Genomic DNA, 21,107 nt, shown 5'->3' with positions numbered 1-21,107 from the left:
GCAATGGACAAGTCATTTAACCCTCTGAGTCTCAGTTTCCTCATCTGTAGACATGAAGGGAATGTGTACCCTTGGCAGCCTGCAGTAATTAAATAGGACAGTGAATGTAAAATCATGACTAGCACAGGGCCTGACCCAAAGTCGATGCTTGACATCTGAGCTCAACAGAGAGGCTGCTGAACACCATGGAAAGGCCAGAGTTGGGGCTAGCTACAGAGACAGGGACAAAGTTCCTTTGGAAGCCTGGCAGCTCTGTTCCATCCCATGGATAGGGCTTTTAGCTTTGTTTCCCCAGAGTGATCATCAGGAATGCCCTTAAAATAAAAGGGGTCTTTGGATTTACTTGCAGAGAAAACAATTAGGGGAGGGCAAGCTTGGAAAAAGGGAGAGACTAGGAGACACAGAGAAATCAAAAATATGGGTAGTAGCTTTAAAAAGGCAAGAACCTGGGCTGAGTCCCAGGTGTGGGAGGATGACAGAAGGGGGCTGCCATCTGGGATGTGCCCCAGTCAAGGCCAAGGCCAAGGCTGAAGAGGAAGCTTTGAGGTCCTCCCAAGCCAGGCCCCTTCCCCCTAAACTGCCCACTGGTGACACAAAAGGCTCAGTTCAGTAACTCAAAGGGGCTGGATTGTCTTGGGCTTCTCACTAGTTTTAAAACTTTACTCCTTAAGGCCAAAGGATTCTTTTGTTCAGCTTGTTCCTTTCAAGAGGGAAAATCTCTTCTGGAGGGTGACAGGCCCTGATATCCTCTGCCCAGGAAGCAGAGCCTCCTCCCAGCCCTCACAAGCTGTCTTTGCAACCTTGTCCCAGCTCTCGGAGACTGGCTTGTGTGCTGAGTCAGTTTGGCCGCCTTCCAGCCAAGAAGACAGTGAAGGCTGCAATGCAGGGGCCATTAAAGGAACTATTTTTAGGCTCCATTTCAATCTTATTCAGCACAGGCTGTGAGATGCTAGGCTTGAAAGTGGCCAGACCAAGGAGATGCTGGCGGAGACAGAGTCCCAGGCAAGTAGGTCAGGGAAAAGACAAAGAAATCTCACTATGGGAGAGAAAGAAGCTCCCAGAGGTTCATGTTGCTGTCCAAGGAGACAGCAGGTTCATGTTGCTGTGCAGGAGACAGACGAGGGGAGCTTATCAGAGAATCAGCCCTCCTGCATTACCTGAGGAGTCACCAAGAAAAATGAGGAAAGTACAGCGACTTCCAAAAAGAGACTAGGGCAACATGCACCTGGGGAGCTCATTAAAAATATACCTCCCTGGCTCATCTTAGTTATCTGAGTCCAAATATTACAGTGGGGATGTGTGTTTCCAACCTACTCCCAGGGTAGGTGACTCTCACACACAATGAAGTTCAAGGACCTGAGGGCTGGAGAGTATCTAGGTCTAGAATTCAAAGGAATGATCCAGACTGAGGGGAAGGAAAGGCACAGGTGGTGGTGGTTATTTAACAACCCCCAGAGGTGCCATTCTCCTTTCCTCACTGGTCTCAGGCTTCCACCTATAAAGTGCAGGGTCCTGGCAGGACTAGGAGTCTCTTAGTTCATTGTCAGATGTTTATAACAGCCACCAATCAGGAGAATTTGGCCATCAGAGACAGCGGAAAGAGTGAGGGGAAGGGGGAAAAAGAGCTTTTGCTTTTTGTGCTATGCTTTTTGTGCTATGCTTTTGCTTTTTGTGCTTTGGCTTCCCCGGCCACCTGCTAACAGCAGGGACTTAGCATAACAAATACCAAGATAATGAGGACCTGCCAAAGCAAGGTGAATTGTTCTCACTCTGCTTTTCTTGGCCACCTAGGGAAAGCCTATCCACACATGCTCTTTCACATTGTGCCTTGGCTCCCACCTGCCCATGCAGACTGCAAAGCCACCCCTTCTTCCCTAAGGAGACACAAAGGCCACATGGTCAGGTGACACTTTAATAGGCTAGAAATAGAAAACCTGTCTTTGGAGACTATCAAGAGCCACATGCTTTACATGTACCTGTCCAGTTTTCCCAGCACCACTTATTGAAGAGGCTGTTCTTTCTCCACTGTACATTCTTGCCCCTTTATCAAAGATAAGGTGACCATATGTGTGTGGGTTTATCTCTGGGCTTTCTATCCTGTTCCATTGATCTTGGTTTTTGTGCCAGTACCATACTGTCTTGATTACTGTAGCTTTGTAGTATAGTCTGAAGTCAGGAAGCCTGATTCCTCCAGCTCCGTTTTTCGTTCTCAAGATTGCCTTGGCTATTTGGGGTCTTTTGTGTTTCCATACAAATTGTGAAATTTTTTGTTCTAGTTCTCTGAAAAATGCCAGTGGTAGTTTGATAGGGATTGCATTGAATCTGTAGATTGCTTTGGGTAGTAGAGTCATTTTCACAATGTTGGTTCTTCCAATCCAAGAACATGGTATATCTCTCCATCTATTTGTATCACCTTTAATTTCTTTCATTAGTGTCTTATAATTTTCTGCATACAGGTCTTTTGTCTCCTTAGGTAGGTTTATTCCTAGATATTTTATTCTTTTTGTTGCAGTGGTAAATGGGAGTGTTTTCTTGATTTCACTTTCAGATTTTTCATCATTAGTGTATAGGAATGCAGGAGATTTCTGTGCATTAATTTTGTATCCTACCAAACGTAAGATAGATAACTAGTGGGAAGCAGCCGCATAATAGCACAGGGAGATCCGCTCGGTGCTTTGTGACCGCCTGGAGGGGTGGGAGGGAGGCAGACGCCAAGAGGGAAGAGATATGGGAACATATGTATATTTATAACTGATTCACTTTATTATAAAGCAGAACCTAACACACCATTGTAAAGCAATTATACTCCAATAAAGATGTAAAAAAAAAAAAAAGAGCCACATGTGCGCCAGAGCAGAAAGCAGAGGCGCAGCAGTTGGGTCTGGGGGGAAACAACAGGCTGAGTGGGAGGTCAGCGATGGCTGAAGAATCCTTGAGGATGGTTATATTTAAATGGCTTCATCCTGCTGGGGCCCCTAGAGAAACAGGAGAAGGGAGAATAGTGTTAATACTATACCCTTTGGGCTGATAAAATAAATTACAATTCATCCACACTAATAGGGACTACTATTAGCTGTTAAGGAAAAAAAAAAAGGAATGTTGTAAGAAAAGCAGACTGCAGAACAATATGAAAGGTGTGATGCACTTCTGAAAAAATGTCTTTATGTGCCTGCAAAGGCATGAACACAAACCTGGAAGGGCCCTCACTGACGATGTGCACTTTGGGGGACAGGGCCTGGGCACCCTCACTTTTTAGTGTTTTTACCAAACTGCTCACTGTTGTTTGTTATATTTAACAACAAACATGTTTTATTTCTATGATTAAAGAAAAACCATAAAATCCTCCTTTGCAGGGAGATTCCCATGCAGGTAGGAGTCTGGGTGTGAAAAGAATCTGTACAAAGTTCCTGCCAAGAGCCACGTGCTTTATACTCATTACTTCTCAGACGCTATTTCTATCATTTTATAGATTTTAAAGATGAAGAAACAGGCTTAGGGACGTAAACTGTCTGCCCAACATTATATGGTCAGAAAGCAGCACAGCACAAATTCAAAACCAGGTCTGATGCCAAAGCCTGCTGGCCACAGGCAGGCTGACAATCACAGCCAAAGCCTGGACCCTGAGAAGCTTAGGTGCTTCAGCTCCAATCCTGAGCCCCCCAAGCAAAACTTCACACAGGGTTCTTTTCCATACAACTCCACAGTGAATGGCATCCAGCTAAAGGGTCTCTCGTTTATCTGCCTATGACTGACATTCAATGGTAACCAGGAGGTGACACCTTGGATCTTGGTCTGAGGGAGGGTGAGAGGCAGTGTGTGGTATGTGTGTGTGTAGGGGTGTGCAATCACTTACTTAAGGGAGGGCTTACTCTGCCTGCACTGTGCTTGGCACTTTGCATGCTCTGCCTGGTTTAATTTCATCCTCCCAACAACACCTGAAGTGGATGCCATTTTAGGGATGAGGAATCTGAATCTCAGAGGGGTTAAGTACAGACCCCAATCACATAGGCTGGAGCTGCAATTTGAACCTAGGCCTTTCTGGCCCCAAAGGCTTTGCTCTTTTTTTTTCGACCGTGCCGCACTGCATGTGGGATCTTAGTTCCCTGACCAGGGATCGAACCCGAGCCCCCTGCGTTGGAAGCATGGACTCTTAACCACTGGACCACCAGGGCAAGTCCCCCAAAGCCTCTGCTCCTAGCCATGACGTCATGTACCTCCCCAACATCAGAAGGGTGCAGTCATCCAGGTAAGTCTAGGCATACAGCTGATGGAGACCCCATAGCCTGAAGGTACCCAGCCACAGGCAGAGCCAGACCTTGCGTTTCCTGCGGCCCAGGCCAGCCCTTTGCAGCCCAGCCCCTTGGCCTGATCCCAGTGGTCAGCTGAATTCCAGGCCAAGAACCTCACATCCCACATCTCATCAGTCATGGAATTAACTGGATCTGAGTAGCCAAAGGAGCACCTTCCCAGAATGTCCTGCCAGAGGAGCTCAGCCTGGGAGACATACCAACCACTTCAGAAAATGGGTCCTTCGGGAACCATTAGATAACAGAATATAAACACTGGCTGTGTGAGAACTCCCACCCTGGAAATGTGCTACAGCAGGCTGGGTGCGGGGGTAAGAGCTGAGTTCTCACGCAGACACACCAAGGAAAGCAAGTCCTAGAAGGCACCAACATCTAGCCGCCAGCTCTGCCTGTCAGCAGCCACTCCGGGGCTGCAGCTGGTTATTATCAGCTAGCATGACAAACCAGGCCAGGTGGAGGTGCCAGACGGAGGTGGGAGGATGCTGGGACAGCTTCCAGGAGCTGAAGCTGGCTGTGTGAGAAGAAGGTAAGGGGCAGGTAAGGCACCTTTTAGACTGACAGAGAACAAAGGGATGTCCTGATTAGATACAGATGCTAGCCCTTCGCAGACATCATTCCTCCCCAACCCCTTGCCCAAAAGGGAAGAGATGCCTGAGCAGTGTGGACTCTATAGAGTTCTGAAACTGGCTCTAAGAACGCTAGTTAAGGAATGAAAGGGAAAGAAAGGACCCAACATCAAGGAGAAAGGAAAAGCAGCTAGCAGTGCCGTGCATGTAGACACGCTAAATACCAAGCTGTCAGGGCCTGCTGGCATTTTCTGAGCCTCCGCCTGTGCCAGGATCCATTCTGGAAGCTTTACATGAACTCTCTCTACTTCATCATGAGTTAGAAAGTAACACCTTTGGGAAAGGTTCAGAGCTGAGCTGAAGTGACTCTTCCAAAGTCACACAGCTGGTGAGCAGGAAAGCAGAGATCTGCACTTGTGTTTGTGTTACTTCAAAGCTAGTTCCTTCTGTGACGCCTGACTGCCTATAGCTGCGATCCCCCGAGATGTTTGAGTACCTTAGGAAGTATAGCAGACTCTGGGGACTGGTGGAATGCATAGAGTTTAAAAAGTTCATTTGGACCATGAAAAGCAAACCTACTGTTTTCCACAGAAAGTAGAGAAAGGAAAGTTCAGTCAAATCCTCTTGCTCACTTGGCGTGTGACCCACCTCTGGGGGGTGTGCATGATGAACAACTGGACCAGGCTGGTAGGATGGGGGCCACAGGGAAAGTTTTAGGAATAAGGGAGCAAGCTCTCCCCAGGAAATCTGGCAGCAGGATTTTAATTTCCACAGTGAATGGAGACTAGTGCACCGGGAAACGTGCGTGCCTTCCATGCCAGGCTCACCTCTGCCCCAGGTCCCTGTGAGAGGCAGGGCTGGAGGTCCCTGGACCCGGCACCCCCACCCCTCCCCTCACCTCACCTGAAAAGCCGCAGACACATTTTCTCCTGGGGAAATTCCTTGGGCCCCTCCACGCTGTCGTCGTGGCTCTCCGTCTCCAGGTAGACATCCAGCAGCACGCACAGGCGCTGCAGCTGGTTCGTCAAGAGCTGGTGGCCGGGCCAGGGGCCACACAGCTCCTTGTAGCACACATTGACTTCACTCTCCATGGCCTATGGGTGGGAAAACCAGAAACTAAGCACCACTTTCAGGCCAGCTGGGTCTGATGGTTTCACAAGAACTGCACCCAGGCCTCCGCAGGAGCTGGGCCTCTGCAGATCAAGCCGGACCGACTTGTCCCGAGGCTCCCTCTCCTCAAGACAATGGGGTCTTCCTGATCCTGACTCAGAACTTTCCCTGCCTTGCACATCCACAGACAGAGACGAAGATGTGTAGAAGATGAATCTCAAGATGAGATCCAAATCAGGTGTTAGGGTTAAAAACGTGCTCCATGACTACTGAATCAAATCCACAGGTATAACAATAATTAACAGGTGCAATGATCCCAGACATCATCTCATTCCAGCACTTTCTGTGCATCTGAGTTTATTCTCATTTCCACAGAAGCCCAAACAACAACCTTTCACAGCAGGTATTTATATTACCCCTATTTCATAAATAGGGTGAACCTGTGGACCCCAAGCTAGATAAGGGGTTGGGATGGGTCTGAGCTCTTTCTGCTACTATGTCATGCACCCTCCAGCAAACTCTACAAATCCCGGCAGACCCCTCTGCCCCGGGAATTGTGCCAGTGCCCAAGCCCTCAGCTGCGGCAGGTTCGGCCACTGCCCACCTCCCCAAGAAGGTTCTCCCTGCTCCTCCCACCACCCCCAGCAGGTCCTTACCCGAATATTGTCGTCGTTGTTGTTGGTTTTCTCCCCTTTCCAGTTCAGACAGAGCTGGAAAATGGGTGGGATGGAGGAGTAGCCGGGGTTCAGCACCACGGCAGCCTGGAGCTTAGCTGGGAAGGGATGGGAAAGGAGGAAAACTCAGTTCTGAGACCTGGCTTGTTAGCCGAGGCACGCTCCCCGCTGGACCCCTGAGGGGACACGAGCCACGACACCCCTCTGTGTCTCACATTAATCCAAGTGCTCAAAGCACATTCTGGTACTGACTTTTACTTTTGTTCTAGAATCTCCCAAGTGGAACTGCCAGGTTGCAGAAAGTGAGGTCCTGTGACTCTGGTCCCTCCAAGGACACAGAGCTGTGTGGACTCCCCAGAGTCTGGTCCACAATGAGTTTGCCCAAGAGTTCTATTTACTCCTTTGGCAGAAGTTTGTTTTCATTGGCATTTATTTGCCAGCAAGTTAAGGATTTTCCCATGTGAAGGTTTCCTGTTTTTCCTTTTCAACAATATTGGGTATTAACTGTTACATTAGTCAAATATATTTTTTCTATTCTGTTCTTTATCTATTTTGTTATGTGCAGCTTTTTCATAGCTAACATTTAATGACTACCTACTGTTTTCCAAGCATTGTGCTAAGCCCTTTGCACACATTTTATTTCATCCTAATAACGATTCTGAGGTAGGTACCATTATTATCATCCCATTTCACATATAAAAAAACTGAGGCTCTGACAGAAACTTCCTTAAGATCATCAAGCAGCTGCAAAGCAGCAATGCTGAGTTTAATCAGAACTACCTGATGCCAAAGCTGTGTTCATAATCATTAAATGAAATATTTGCATTTTTTAACTTTTTCATTTTTTCTCTGGTGATAGCCTTTGCCTTTTTCAATAGGATGACATTTATCCTCTCCATCAATGGGCTAGGCATTTAGCCACTCCTTTTCATTATTTATGGAGAAAAAAAGGAACTCTCTGACCCACCAGTAATTCAAATAAATAAGAGAACAAGAGAGTGTAAGTTAAAACAATTCTTCCCTGACAGTCACAACAACATTTATTAAAAAGTGACACTTTCCTGTTGTTTCTGTGGTAACAGTTTGCACATATTTCGGGGTTTATCTCTATTCACTAATTTTTGGTTTTTAACCCATACCGTGTAACTGTTGTCCACTTATTCATTTAAATTTCACTCTTAATTTTTCAAATTCTATAATGCATCTAATGAAAATTTAAATGATCACATTCATTCCATGTACGAATCTAGAATACTTATCATCTTTCCAAGCTTTCTTCCGCTCAACCAGGAAGCAGAAATGATGTCCTCCAATGACCTCCCACCCTTGGGGCTTTGTAAATTTACTGGATGCATATTTTGTGCCCTTTCAAAATAGCACTCTGTTGTTTAGGGATGAGGTTAAAGTATTTTTTAAAAGGGGAGAGGATGGAAAGCAAATGCAAAATTCCAAATAGCAGTCACCTATCGTCAGGGTGAGAATGAAGTGGGATCAAGGAGCCTCAACTGTATCTGAAATTATTTAATTTCCTCAGAATATTTCTAAAAACATGCAAAGAAAAAAAAAGGAGAAGGGAAGAAATAGAGACAATTGAACATCAAAGAGTGCAAGCTTTCCTGACATGTCTCGTACTGTCTTGGAACTACAGACAACTTCCTCCGCCCGGTGGCCTCAGCACTGAGCCCCTGGGGTGGGATCCTGCAGGCTGTGCCAGACCTGCCAAGGCTGGGGCCGGATGACAGCACCACAGGCAGCATCAGGGTGGCTCCAGCAGGAAACCCTGGCCGATCAGATGCCAGGACAGCTGTGAGGTATCACAGCTCTCGATGCCTCCCAAGTGAGTGTAGGGACTGCAGAGGGAGGAGGGTCCTGCACTTCACATCCTGAGAGTGACAGCCCTTCCCTGAAGAGGGGGACGAGCAAGCATCTGATTCTAAAATGTAATGAAACAAAGGGGCTAAGAGCTCAGGCTCAGAGGTCAGACTGGGTTTGTAACTAAGCCCTACTTTCCTCATCTACAAAGCAGGAATATCACCAGCCCCAGGACTGTCCTAAGGATTAGCTGATAAACCACGGACATGACTGTTGCAGAACAAGTCCTGGCTGAATGCTGCCTCTCACAACTATGACTGTTTGCTAAGTCCCCACTACAGGATTCCAGGATCTTTCGCTTCCTTTGGGCAACTCCCAGGAGTGTTTTATTCTCAGCGGCTCCCCTTGCCTAGAGCAACTGTGATCAGCAGAGCAATTACCTGTGCCCCTTTCCACGAGTGCCATATAGTAGAGATTGGTGTCCCCAGCCAGTCCCGCCTCCATGATGTCTTTGGTAAAATGCAGTTCCTAGAAGTCACCGAGGACAAGGGGTGAACTGCTGGCTCCTCTAGTCAAATCACCTGCTCTTCTGGTGGAGGAGCAGGAGCTGAAAGGTGACGTGGGCCTGCAGTCCCCAGGACAGCAACAGTGGCCTGTCACCCCTCCACCTACCGTATAATCCTCATGGGGAATCGTCACCCACTTCACCAGGCGAGAGACAACCTTTGCAGGGAAGAGGTACTGGCAGTCACTGGTAACTGGCACAATGCCGTGTTCTAAAAGAGAGCAGGACAGGTGGTGTCACAGGTAGAAATCAGCTGGGTAACTAGCTGTGTAACTAGCATCTTCTGTAGGGCTCAGATGGCCCTGCCAACTGTCCAGGTACACTCGGTACTCAGGTGCCCAGGTCAACATGTGCCAGAAACGAAGGCACACCAACCTGACCTTTACCCAGTGCTTGTGCTTGAGGCCGGACCCAGCACCAGCATTCACAGCACTTTATCCTTAATGCAAATGATGGCCTGCCAAACAAAAAAACCCCCTGCAGCCAGAAACAGAGATGTACGGTGTCTCTGCAGCAGTGACTGTTAATTAGACCAAATAGCCAAGAGGGCTGTTCTCAGAGCTGACCTTGATGGAGAAAGGACTGAAGTGTTCTGTGTTGGTTCCTCTAAGGGAAAAGAGCAGGAGGACTGCTCCAGGGTGAATTCCTGCTGGCGTTTCAATAAGCAAACGTGCCAACATGGTAAACGCTGTCCAGGATGACAATCACCCAACCCTGGGACAAAACAAACTAAGCAATGCTGATGGGGAGCAAGTAATGCTGCCCTGGAGAAAATAGGGTCCACGTGAGGCCTCCAGACGGGTCCTGGGAACTCAAAGCCTTTCCTGACAGTGGCTCTTTTAGATCAGAAAGATCTTAACCCTCACTCCTTACAAGTCCCTTGTACATGATAGGCTCTTACAAGTATTTACAGAATGAACAAATGAAAAGCCCCACATGGCCATCATCTTGGTCAAGGGCTCATCAGAATAACCTGGGACCTTATGGAAAACACAGGGGCTCAGCCCCACCCTGGAGGATGTCAGCTCAGGTGTCAGGGGAGGGATGAGGCGTGGATCCCTGGACAGCTGTATTCAAGTAAGCTGAGCGTAAGCTCCACAAAAGCAGGGCTCTGTCTTGTGCTCATGGCTCTTCTCCCAGCACTATTCTGGCTGCCTGGAATGAATTAGGTTCCTATTAAAACGCACATCAGGACTTCCCTGGTGGCACGGTGTTTAAGAATCCGCCTGCTGGGGCTTCCCTGGTGGTGCAGTGGTTGAGAATCCGCCTACCAGTGCAGGGGACATGGGTTCGAGCCCTGGTCTGGGAAGATCTCACATGCCGCGGAGCAACTAAGCCTGTGCACCACAACTACTGAGCCTGTGATCTAGAGCCCGCGAGCCACAACTACTGAGCTCGTGTGCCACAACTACTGAAGCCCGCATGCCTAGAGCCTGTGCTCCACAAGAGAAGGCACCGCAATGAGAAGCCTGCACACCGCAACAAAAGAGTAGCCCCTGCTCGCTGCAACGAGAGAAAGCCCGCGCGTGGCAACAAAGACCCAATGCAGCAAAAAATAACAAATAAATAAATAAAATAAATTTATATATATAAAAAAAAGAATCTGCCTGCCAATGCAGAGGACACGGGTTCGATCCCTAGTCTAGGAAGATCCCACATGCTGCAGAGGAACGAAGCCCGTGTGCCACAACTATTGAGCCTGTGCTCTAGAGTCCGCGAGCCACAACTACTGAAGCCTGTGAGCCACAACTACTGAAGCCTGCGTGCCTAGAGCCCGTGCTCTGCAACAAGAGAAGCCACTGCAATGAGAAGTCCGTGCACCCCAACGAAGAGTAGCTTCCGCTTGCCACAACTAGAGAAAGCCTGCACATAGCAACGAAGACCCAACACAGACCAAAATAAATAAATAATTAAAAATGTATTTTTTTAAAATAAATAAAACGCACATCAAAGTCTGACGTGCACTGACCTAGCATGATGCTCCTGACCAATCTGCTAACCTGGGCCCCCAAAAGGCTTTGGGCTGAGACAGCCCTGGTGGCCCTGAGGAGAGCTCAGACCTCTGCTTGGCAGCCTACAGCTCTCCCCAGTGGCCCAGCTAACACCTCTGCTCAACAAGAGCCAGAAAGCCAGCCCGTTTTGATTTGTCATCAGGATTCAAGACATCTGAGTGCAGGGCTCCGTTGTCTTTGTCCCTGTGTTGTCTGAGTGGCTCTCAGGTCACAGCCCTAACTAGCACCAGCTTACCCAGGGAGGCAAACTGCTTGTGGAGGGCCAAGCGGGACTGCACCCTGGTCTTCAGCAGTTTCATGGTGGTCTCCATGTGGCTGGCGCTCAGAGAGTGGTCAGTGATCACAGTGTGCTGTGGAGGACAGCGAGTGGCACACATGTTAGTAGCTCCCCATCCCTTCCTCCAGGCACCCCTCTCTCCTAGGACCTGCCTGCCTGTGGCAACCTGGACTACCCACGTCCTGAGATGCCTTCTGGGGACAGCAGGGTTTCCCTACTGTGACAGGCCAGAGGCTGAGTCCCAACAGGAACGATACAAGGTGCTGAGATCTTAAGAGGTCCCCTAGGGTTCATTTCTGGCACCTTCGTACATAAGACCAAGGGGTAGCAGCGCCTGGAGCTGCACTGCACGCAGGGCAAGGATCCAAGTTACTTTGACCTAGAGGGCTAACAGGCTCATGGCAAAGGCAAAAGGTACCTAAACACTTGTAGGCCTTGGACATTTTAGTATCCTGAGTGGAGGGAAGATAGATCATAGCCCAGAGGGATAGCATTCTGCTAGTTCAAAGTCCCAAAGCCCTTCTGGAGTCTGTATGGGACAAGAGGAATAGAGGTCCTCAGCCGAGGGGACCGGATCAGTAGACACACCTGGGGCTGCTCTTTGGGGAAGTGGAGGCCACCCATCTTCTGCACCCACAAATAGGGATGCCCTAAGTCAAGTACGTAGTCCCTCAAAGTCAGGATGCTGCAGATAAGAACACAGAATGAAATGATTCTATAAGTCATTTCTGCAGTGGTCCCCGGATATATCCCTCCTCCCACCTTCTCATCCCCCCAAAACAGAACGGTCCCACAGGCTCAGCTGCACCCACGGCCAGGCTGCCAGCAAAGCCTCTTAACTTCATCAGTTCCCTACTGTGAATTTCATCTCTCCTAGTCACTTTTCTCTTTTTCCCTTGGCAGCCTTCAACTCATTAGCAAATATCAATAAAAAGGCAGTACACTTGATCTCTTCATCAGTCCACCAATTTATAAAATATTTTTTAAACTTTAATCCTCAGAGAATTAAAATGTTAAATACATCTATTATCACGTTCCCAGAGTTTTGATCCTTCCACCCTTCCCCACCCTCCATGGCCTCATAAGCAGGAAAAGGCATGTGTTCCCTTCTCTGGACAGAGCACTCCCTCTTGCCCAGCCGCCTCCCCTGTCCCCTGGGAGGCCTCTGGCCCTAACAGGTCTCCAGCTTTGGGTTTGAGCCACAGGAGAAACTCAGAAGCAGAGAGGCTGGGAGAGGAGGAAATGCTGCTGACTCACCCAACTTTATCAAACTGATACTGATTGGCTGGATTTGGAGTTTTCTTTCCATGATCCCCAGGATACAAACAGCTCAGTACTGAGTCAGGAGACAGCAAGTCACTGGAAGAGGAAAAAGACTGCAGTGAGAACGCCGGCCAACCCATTGCTTCCACGCAGACGTGGGCATTTGGCGGTGGTAACGCCCCCTCTCACTGATGATCAAAGCCAGACCCTTTACATGCCTGAGGTCATCAGATAGTCATAACCCTATGAGGTAGGGAGTATCATCATTTCCATTCTACAGAGGAGAAGATCAAGGCTTTAAAAGATATGGCTTGTCCAAGATCACACTGCTATTAAGTGCTGGAGCCAGGATTTACTCTATTCCATCAAAGACAGTAATACTCTTAACCACCAATTTTTTAAGAAACCTATCCCTTCAAGAGTTACATGGTGACCAGAGCCTTTTCCTCAGGGGAGCAAAGCCCTGTGACACAATAGGAATAATCAGAATTTTCATAGGAGCAAAACAGATCCCTTCTACCCCAGAGAGATCCAGTGTGAAGCTTTGATATTGTGCTTATCTCACTTTTTACCAAATCTCATGCTATCACAGAAATAGGTCCCCTTTAAAATTCCCAGAAAAAGATATATCACATAGACTGGAGACAAGGTGACCTAGTGCTGTAAGCAGAGAGACACGGTGATGCCACAGCCACCTACTCACAATGGTTAAACATGTAATTAAACGTGACAATCAGAGAAGAGATGGGGAGAGAATGGAGTAATTTGATCACAAAGGTCAACGAGGCCCATTCTTTCCCTTCACCAAAGGGAGTTCCCCTTCGCCTTCCAGGGACAGCGTCAGGAGTGACTCAGGCGGAAACTGCTGCTCTGAGCCAGCAGGCCTCCAGGAACTTAGCACCGGGAGGGTGGCAGCTTCTGGCTCTGCCCTGCTCTCTCTCCTGACAGTGTCTCCCTGCACCACCACGACCCCCAAGGGTCTCTGTCCCCTTCACTGCTTCACACAGAGAACCAGCTAGAAAATGAATAATTGTCAGTCTTTTAGCCAATGTTTAGTGACTGTTACTAATATACAGAATCAGCCAAAATGAAACAGAACAGCTAAAAATGCACAAGATTAGGATTTTAAATTGATGAAACCTGATGGAAGAATCAAATCTTCTCGACAAAATTTCCATCTGCAATATGTGGCTCAGGACAACTGAATTTGGTAAAAATAATGGCCATTAAAGAGAAGGCTATATACTCATAAAAATATGACTATTCAAAACACTATTCAATTACTCAAGTCTTTGTTACAAAGTTTTAAAAAAAGAGATTTTTAAAATCTTCGTAAAGTGGAAATGGAAAATAATTTAAAATAATTCAATGCCTTAATGAAAAACTGATTAATGAATTAAAGTGGCCTAATGGAGATCATTCTGGAAAACAATTTCTTGAGGAAAATTCAGCAAGGTTCATATAATTCTGAATAAAATGTTTATAATAAAAACATGAATTTCCTAATGAATTAAGAGATCCTGGCATCAGTCGTCAATGTTGCTAACATCTCAAAAATAGAGACAGCCGGTGCCTCCTGATAAAATCATGCAACATCTCTGACACAGTGCTGCACACCCACCTCCCCCGCTAAAAATGGAATCTGATCAGGTCTCTAACTCTACCTACAATTTACAGGAAATACAGGGGGAGGGAGTAACACGTTCAATTGTACCGCAGGGATGCAATCATCAAAATGCAGCCTGGGGGAAACCTACAGAGCAAACAACCTACTTTCCTCAACAAATAAAAGATGGCAGGACATTCAGATGGGAAGACACCTGAAAGAAGCTTCATCCAACTGCAACACATGGATCTTAAAAAGATCCAGATTCAAAACCCAAACTGTAAGAACAAAACTAACAAAGAACACTTATAGGGAAATCTGAACTCTGACTAGATAATTGATATTAAGGAATTAGTGTCATACTGTGATTAAATTGAAATTTTTAAAAAGTATCCCTGTTTTAGTTGATAAATAAATAAAACCACACACCATGGTGTCTCCATGGGGCAAAAGCAGCCTTGAGCAAAGGCCTCTAGGCTGCGAGTCTGAAGTCTAGGCCCAGCACTTCCATAATTGGACATATGCCCCTGAACTCAGTTTCTCCATCTGTAAAATAGGGGGATGAGCTAGACAACACCTGAAGGCCCTTAAAGAGCTAATCCTGGCTTCAGGGTGGTGTTTCCTTTTGGGTTTCCTCCCCTTTGGGGACCAGGGCAATGACAGTAGTGTAGTACCATGGTACACAGGCCCAGCTGGCTTTGAATCATCACTCTCCATGCACTACCTGTGACCCTGGGGCAGCCTCTTAACTCTGCAGAGCCTCAGTTTCTTCACCTTGTAGAGCTACTGTGAGAATTAAATCTGATGATGACAAACAGCTGTCATTTACCAAGCATTTCACCTATGCTAAGCATTTTACCTGACTCACACAGGCACCCTGGGAGGGGATCTAATTAATGACCGGAGTGAGGAAACAGACTCAGAGGTCAGGTAATCTGGCTAAAGGTGCACACACAGCTGTGAGGGGAGACCCGGCACTCGCAGAGCTCGTAGCCAGTGTGCAGTCCTGCCCCTATCACGGTATGTGCAGTGCCCCGCAGGGGAGTGGGCTTCAGTGCACACTGGGGCCAGCCTGCAGCCCCGTGACTTAGCAGACAGGACATCTGAGAAGTCAGCAGGCAGAACGATCACGACAAAGAGCTCCACTGTGGCCAGGGCCATCATGGGGCCCTCGAGCTGCTCACTGGACCAGCACTGCAACTGGGTTCTCTGAAGAAGCCAGCCCTAGGCTCCCTCTGCTGGGGTGAGGTGGGAACAAGGTCAACTCCATCCAGAGTGCTCGGGGTGGTCCAGCAACACTCTCAAGCACAGGGACCAAGGATGCAGCCTGAAGGGGGTGTGGACTCTAAGTGCAGGGTTGAAAACCCAGGGGAAACGCCACCATCAGGCAGGCCTGGGAAGAGTTCCATCCCACCAGACCCACGTCTCCCTCACTGATCTTTCTACACCTGACGTGAGGACTCACTGGAAGCAGGTGGGGCAGGGTCGGGAGGTGTGCCAGGCCAGGTGAGCCTATTTCACCCCCAGGCCCTCTCGGTCCTCCTCCCTTCTTCCCACGCTGGCTGTGGAACAAGCAGCCACGGTCAGGGCCTTTCTGGGGATGCTCCACCTGTGGCTGCCACTACGTGCCTCTGCTCACCCTCCTCAAAACCCCTACAGGGACCCGCCAGTCTTCCTCCCACTGCCCAGGTAAGGACAACCTGGGATTGAGCTGAGCTGCAAAGTGAAATCCCAGCACCTTGGGACAGAAAGAGACAAGAAAAAGAGAGGCCTAAATTTGTCAACCTGGTAAGGTCTGCCAAATCTCACTTTCACATTCACACTCTTTCCACTGGTGTAAAAGGTGGTGCCCTGCCCACTCAATTTACAACAGGCTGTAGTCACTTCTAGCATCTGCTGTGTAGTGAGAGGACTTCACCAATTCAAGTCAGTGAGTGCTTTCCAAATACCTGTGATGTACCAGGACTTCGGGGCTGTGTGGACGTGACAACAGAAGCCAGTGTGGCCATGAACTCCACTCAGAGCCAGATGAGGGAGGATCCGAGAGGAGCCCAGCACCAAGGCTGCCACCACACCCCCCTCCCACGCCCCACCTCCCGCAGCACCTGTCCAATACCCTGCACTGATGGGGGTGATCAGTTCTGTGGCAGTTGTCACTTTGGCTTTTACCGTCATGATGTTGAGGTTCATGAGGTAGTAGAAAGTCAGGTGCAGTACACTGTCATCTGGAGGGGAGGAGGAAAAGAAGACATCATTTATGAGTTAAACACTAGAAGAGCGTCAACAGTATTATAGAAAGCAAAGTCAACAAGACTTTTAAGATCTTTCACTATAAAAACAACTTGATGGCAACTTAACATTGAGTAAAAAAAGTCTCTACAAATTCTTTGCTACTACTCTCTCCAAGAGGTGGAGCTTCATTTCCCTCCCTTGAGTGTGGACTGGACTTAGAGACTCTGCTTCTAACTAACACAACATGGAAAGGAAGCGATCAAGGGATCACCAAGTGATATGGGTTAACATCACTATTAACGAGACGAATTGATACCTCCGACCCCTGATAAGACGTGACGGTGAACACTGCCATCTGTGGTATTCCTTCTCCAAAACCCACAACCTCAGTCTAATCAGGAGAAAACAACAGACAAGCCCAAATTGAGAGCCTTTCTACATAATACATAAACCTCATCTCCCAAAGTGTCAAGGTCATGAAAGACAAGCAAAGACTGGAGGAGACTAATAGGCATGACGACTAAATGCAATCTGAGATCCTGGATTGGATCCTGGAAGAGAAAAAGGACACTGGTGGAAAAACCAGGGGAATGTGAATAACTTTGGTAGTTAATAGTACTGTACCAATGAAATTGACACTGATTTTGATTACTGTGGTTAAGAAAGATGTTGATATTGGGGTGAAGAGCAGGTGTGAAATCTTTGTATCATCACTGAAACTCTTCTGAGTCTAAAATTATCTCAAAAATTTTTTTATAAAAAGGCAAAGAGAAGACAAGTGTGTAGAGTGTTTCCATTTATGTAAAAAATAAAAGGCGGGGCTTCCCTGGTGGCGCAGTGGTTGAGAGTCCGCCTGCCGATGCAGGGGACACCAGTTCGTGCCCCGGTCCGGGAAGATCCCACATGCCGTGGAGCGGCTGGGCCCGTGAGCCATGGCCGCTGAGCCTGCGCGTCCGGAGCCTGTGCTCTGCAACGGGAGATGCCACAACAGTGAGAGGCCCGCGTACCACCAAAAAAAATAAATAAATAAAAGGCGAAGGGGTTAAGTATAAACTTGTGTAAAAGCTTCTAAATGCATAGTTTATTTCTTGAAAATACATAGGAAACTGTCACAATGGTTGCCCTTGAAGGTAATGACCAGGACCAGGGTCTGGAAGTCTGGGGTGAGAAGGAAACTTACATCTGACTGCTAACTCTTATCCTGCTGGGATGCTTTACCATGTGCTCCTTTACCCATATGAAGCCAGTTTCAAAACCCACTGTCTCTGCAAAATACGAAGTTCTACTTATATTTATTAAATTAAGCAGGTTGGTCATATTACTCAAAGCCTGCATACTCTTGGCAACTTGTTCTGTGTATCTAACCTGTCAAGTTCAGAAAGAGGTGTAGTTCCATCAAGCATCCCTAATGTGTCTGATGGTTTTGCTATGTTTTCAAAGTTATGGCTTAGGAGGGGGGAAAAAATCAAACTCCATGAAGAACAACAAAGGAAAACAGAAATATGAAACCAGAATCTTTTCCTGGGTAAGGAGGCATCAGCTTGCTGGACCCCGCAGAGCGGCAGCTGGCTGCACTCCTAGGCGCTACGAGATCCCCCAGACCAAGGGGAGCCAGACCTTTGCACCTCAGGTCCAGCATGACGGACAGCGGGTGCCTCTTCAGCATCTCCTTGCGCTTGTCGTCCAGCTGAACTCCCAGTGTGGGTCGCCGGCGTTTCTGGACAAAGGAAAGGGTCGAGCCGGTAAGCACTGCTCACGGGAATCTCCCCCGTCCCCTTCTCCCTGCTGGCCAGGGCCTCACCACTGGGACCCGTGCTTCAGCTCTCCAGCTGCCAGGATCCCAGCTCCCTTTCTTTCAAACCTCTTTCTTCTGCTTCTAGGGAGGATGGCACCCGCCAACTAGTGGGCCCCTAGGGCAGCCGCTCGGCACTCCCCACACTCTCACCGTGGTCTGCTCCTCCTCAGCATCCGAGTCACTCTCGTCATCTGCAGCGACAGAGAGAAGGCAGCTCGAGGTGAGGGCTCCCAATTCTCCTGAGAGCACCTCAACCCAGGGCGCATAATAGGGCCCAGGCTTTTGTAAATGGGTTCCTTTAGAATAAATATTTGCTGCTTCTTATTCAGTATAGAAAACAGAGTGATGCAAGGAAAAGAAAAATGACTTATAATCCCATCACCCTGTTTTTTTTTCAGTGATTTTTAATGTCATCCTATGGACCACAAGCTCCTCCATTGGTGGTGGTGGTGGCAGTAATAACAGTAGTATAAACAACAATAACAGAAGCTCATATAATTTGAGGGGTTACTGTGTGCTGAGGATGATGCTAAGGGTTCTGCATGCATGACCTCATTTAATCCACATAATAATTCTACATGAGGTATTACTATCTTGTTTTGACAGGAGAGTAAACTGAGGCTCCGAAACGTTAAAGAACTTCCCTAGGATCAGTGAGCTGGTGAGAGGCAGGCTGAAATCCAAAGGCAGTGCTTTTCCCTGTCTACCCCGAGCACTAAGACATTAAAGCTAAGCTCCCTGCCACACAGAACCAGTACGGCTAATTACCAAAGGACCAGCACTGGCCCTGGGTGGTGACCTGGCATTCCTGGAACCAGCTACAGTAGACGTGGGGGAGGATCCTGACCACCACTTACCTTGGGAGTCCTCGGGAGGCTTGAACAGAGCCTTGGCCTCATCCACGCTGCCTTCAATCGCCACAGACAACGTCTTATCTAGGAGCAAGAAACAGCTTTCTGTGAAAGTTGCTGAGAGATGGAGCTAAGCTACACGACCAGGCCCGCCCTGGGGCTGCACTTCCTCTGCTTCTGTCACAGCTTCTTACTGACCGGGGCTGGAGGGCAAAAGTCCTTTCTCCAGATGAAGAGGAGCAAGGTGGGAAACCTAAGTTTCCCATCATTTTTTCCCATCATTTACTGAAAACAAGGAACCCAAAATGCAGATTCATGGCCAAGCATCACCTGAGACTAGGGGTGAATGCCTCTCTTTTCAGGCTTACACCAAGGCACAGAAATCCAAATCGATGGCCTAAAGCCACACGGCACAATTCTACCAACTGTCTTAAAGGTTCTCATCCAGAACCTGTAACTGTCCACATTCTGGAAACGACAGCTCTCCCCTCAGTTCTTATTCTCTGTTCTGCACTACACCTAGCACCTGGCACCTGCCTGATACCACAACATTTAACTGGGAGGCAGCAGGACAGTGGGTAGGAACCTGGAACCTGCAGTCCAGTCCCGGCCTGAGTCTCTGCTCAACCAACTCCCAAACTTACAACCTGGAAAGTTATGTCACTGCTCTGAGCCTCAGTTTCTGCACCTATGAAACAGGGACTTGACAAATGGTGGCTGCCCAGTTGGGTTAGGAGGACTGAATTTTAATTATAAAATTACTTTTAAAAATTAATTTTCAATCCTCACAGCAATCCTATAGGAGCAATACTATTATTCTAGCCATTTACAGATGAGAAAATTAAGGCTCAAGGAAGTTAGATACAACAGCCAAGAGGTAAATAAGTTAGGATTCAAGACCAAGTCTATTCAACTTGAGCTTGGTATCTCAAACACAAAGCTAAGTGGCCTGCTCCCTGCACCAGGCCTGACACCTCAATGAGCAATGCCTGGGCCTGCCTCTGTGCAACTCCGTGGGTCTAGCGCTGAGAGATCAGATAGGCCATCACCCTTCCTTCTCCATTCAAAAGGGTATACAGAGACGCAGATAGTCACAGGAGCCTGAAAGGGTTTGTTCAAGTGCACAAAGAGGGATGACAAACTTCCCCCAAGTGGCGGGCCCTTGGGATATTCCTCAGTGGCTGACCACTGCTTATCTCTGACAACCCTCATGAACCATCACACCTCATCCCAAACAAGCTGGCTGCCCCCATTAACACTGGCAAATGCTAGACTGTTCTTTTGACTAGTTTATTCCTGGAATTCTACAGTAAAATGGGAATGGAAACAGGCTGGGTTTTAAACACAAAAGAAAAGAAAATTACTCACCCTGTCTAGGGGGCTGGGAGGATTTCATATGAGCTGATGATGAAAACAGGAGGGAGAAGAAAGGGGAGGGAGAGGATCAAAAGGACCAGGAAGACACAAGAAGAGAGACAGTAATGTGTTGATGCCCATGGCTGGGAGGAGAGGCATGCACTGGCGCAATGTGTGTCTGTCTGATGCAGTGGGGTGGGCGTAGGGAAGAAAACTTTAGGTGCTGGGTGAAAGCTTGCAGTAGGGCAAAAGGCAGGATCTCTAAAAGCTTCTCAAAATCCTAGTGGAGTCATGGGCTGCCTTCAAGCTTAATGAGGACACCTCCTCTCCTTCCGTAATTCACTGTTATGACATGCAGCCTGTTCCAGGGCTTGGTGAAAGCCTGAGACAGCTGGCTGGGACCTGTGTTCACCAAACCCTCTCTGTGAAGAGAGCAGGAGGCACTGATCCACCTGCCAAGTGTGCCTTGATGGGGTGAGTGCTTGGGAGGCCAGACAGGCTGCCTGGGCACTGAACACAACAGCCAACCAGTCAGGCTCATCAAAGATTCAAAGCCATCCATTCTGAAATGCCCATCAGGTTAGTCCAGCCTCAGGCCAGCTGGTCAAAACAGCCATGCCGGGCAGTGCAGAGGGGAGGCAGCATCTATCACCTGAGGGCTTCTGAGTAGGGCCAGGGAGC

The 21,107-nt window shown here is 48.1% G+C and overlaps 1 protein-coding gene across 7 annotated transcripts in view; it reads right to left on the bottom strand.

The window, feature by feature from the left end:
* Positions 1–2,740: 2,740 nt before the first annotated feature.
* The window catches only part of THOC5 (THO complex subunit 5), a 32,601-nt gene continuing 14,234 nt past the window's right edge, over positions 2,741–21,107 (bottom strand). For 5 of the 7 annotated variants that reach the window (XM_027124363.1, XM_027124358.1, XM_027124360.1 and 2 more), the window contains 13 exons: positions 20,439–20,471; positions 19,077–19,154; positions 18,370–18,410; positions 18,042–18,141; positions 16,309–16,417; positions 12,581–12,682; positions 11,912–12,008; positions 11,282–11,396; positions 9,142–9,245; positions 8,910–8,997; positions 6,640–6,755; positions 5,777–5,967; positions 2,741–2,975 (listed from right to left, as the gene is read on the bottom strand). In XM_027124363.1, the coding sequence (XP_026980164.1) occupies positions 2,912–2,975; positions 5,777–5,967; positions 6,640–6,755; positions 8,910–8,997; positions 9,142–9,245; positions 11,282–11,396; positions 11,912–12,008; positions 12,581–12,682; positions 16,309–16,417; positions 18,042–18,141; positions 18,370–18,410; positions 19,077–19,154; positions 20,439–20,471 (1,238 nt within the window). In that variant the 3' untranslated portion in view covers positions 2,741–2,911. Of the gene's footprint in view, positions 2,976–5,776; positions 5,968–6,639; positions 6,756–8,120; positions 8,199–8,909; positions 8,998–9,141; positions 9,246–11,281; positions 11,397–11,911; positions 12,009–12,580; positions 12,683–16,308; positions 16,418–18,041; positions 18,142–18,369; positions 18,411–19,076; positions 19,155–20,438; positions 20,472–21,107 lie in introns of those variants that run through there. The other 2 variants (XM_027124364.1, XR_003436664.1) reach the window with 2 other exon arrangements.

This window comes from Aethalodelphis obliquidens, unplaced genomic scaffold (genome assembly GCF_003676395.1).
Source record: "Aethalodelphis obliquidens isolate GAN/ISIS:26980383/991018 unplaced genomic scaffold, ASM367639v1 scaffold28, whole genome shotgun sequence".
NCBI classification, from domain to species: Eukaryota; Metazoa; Chordata; class Mammalia; order Artiodactyla; family Delphinidae; genus Aethalodelphis; species Aethalodelphis obliquidens.
The sequence above is the reverse complement of the archived record's forward strand: the minus strand, read 5'-3'. Positions and strand labels throughout refer to the sequence as shown.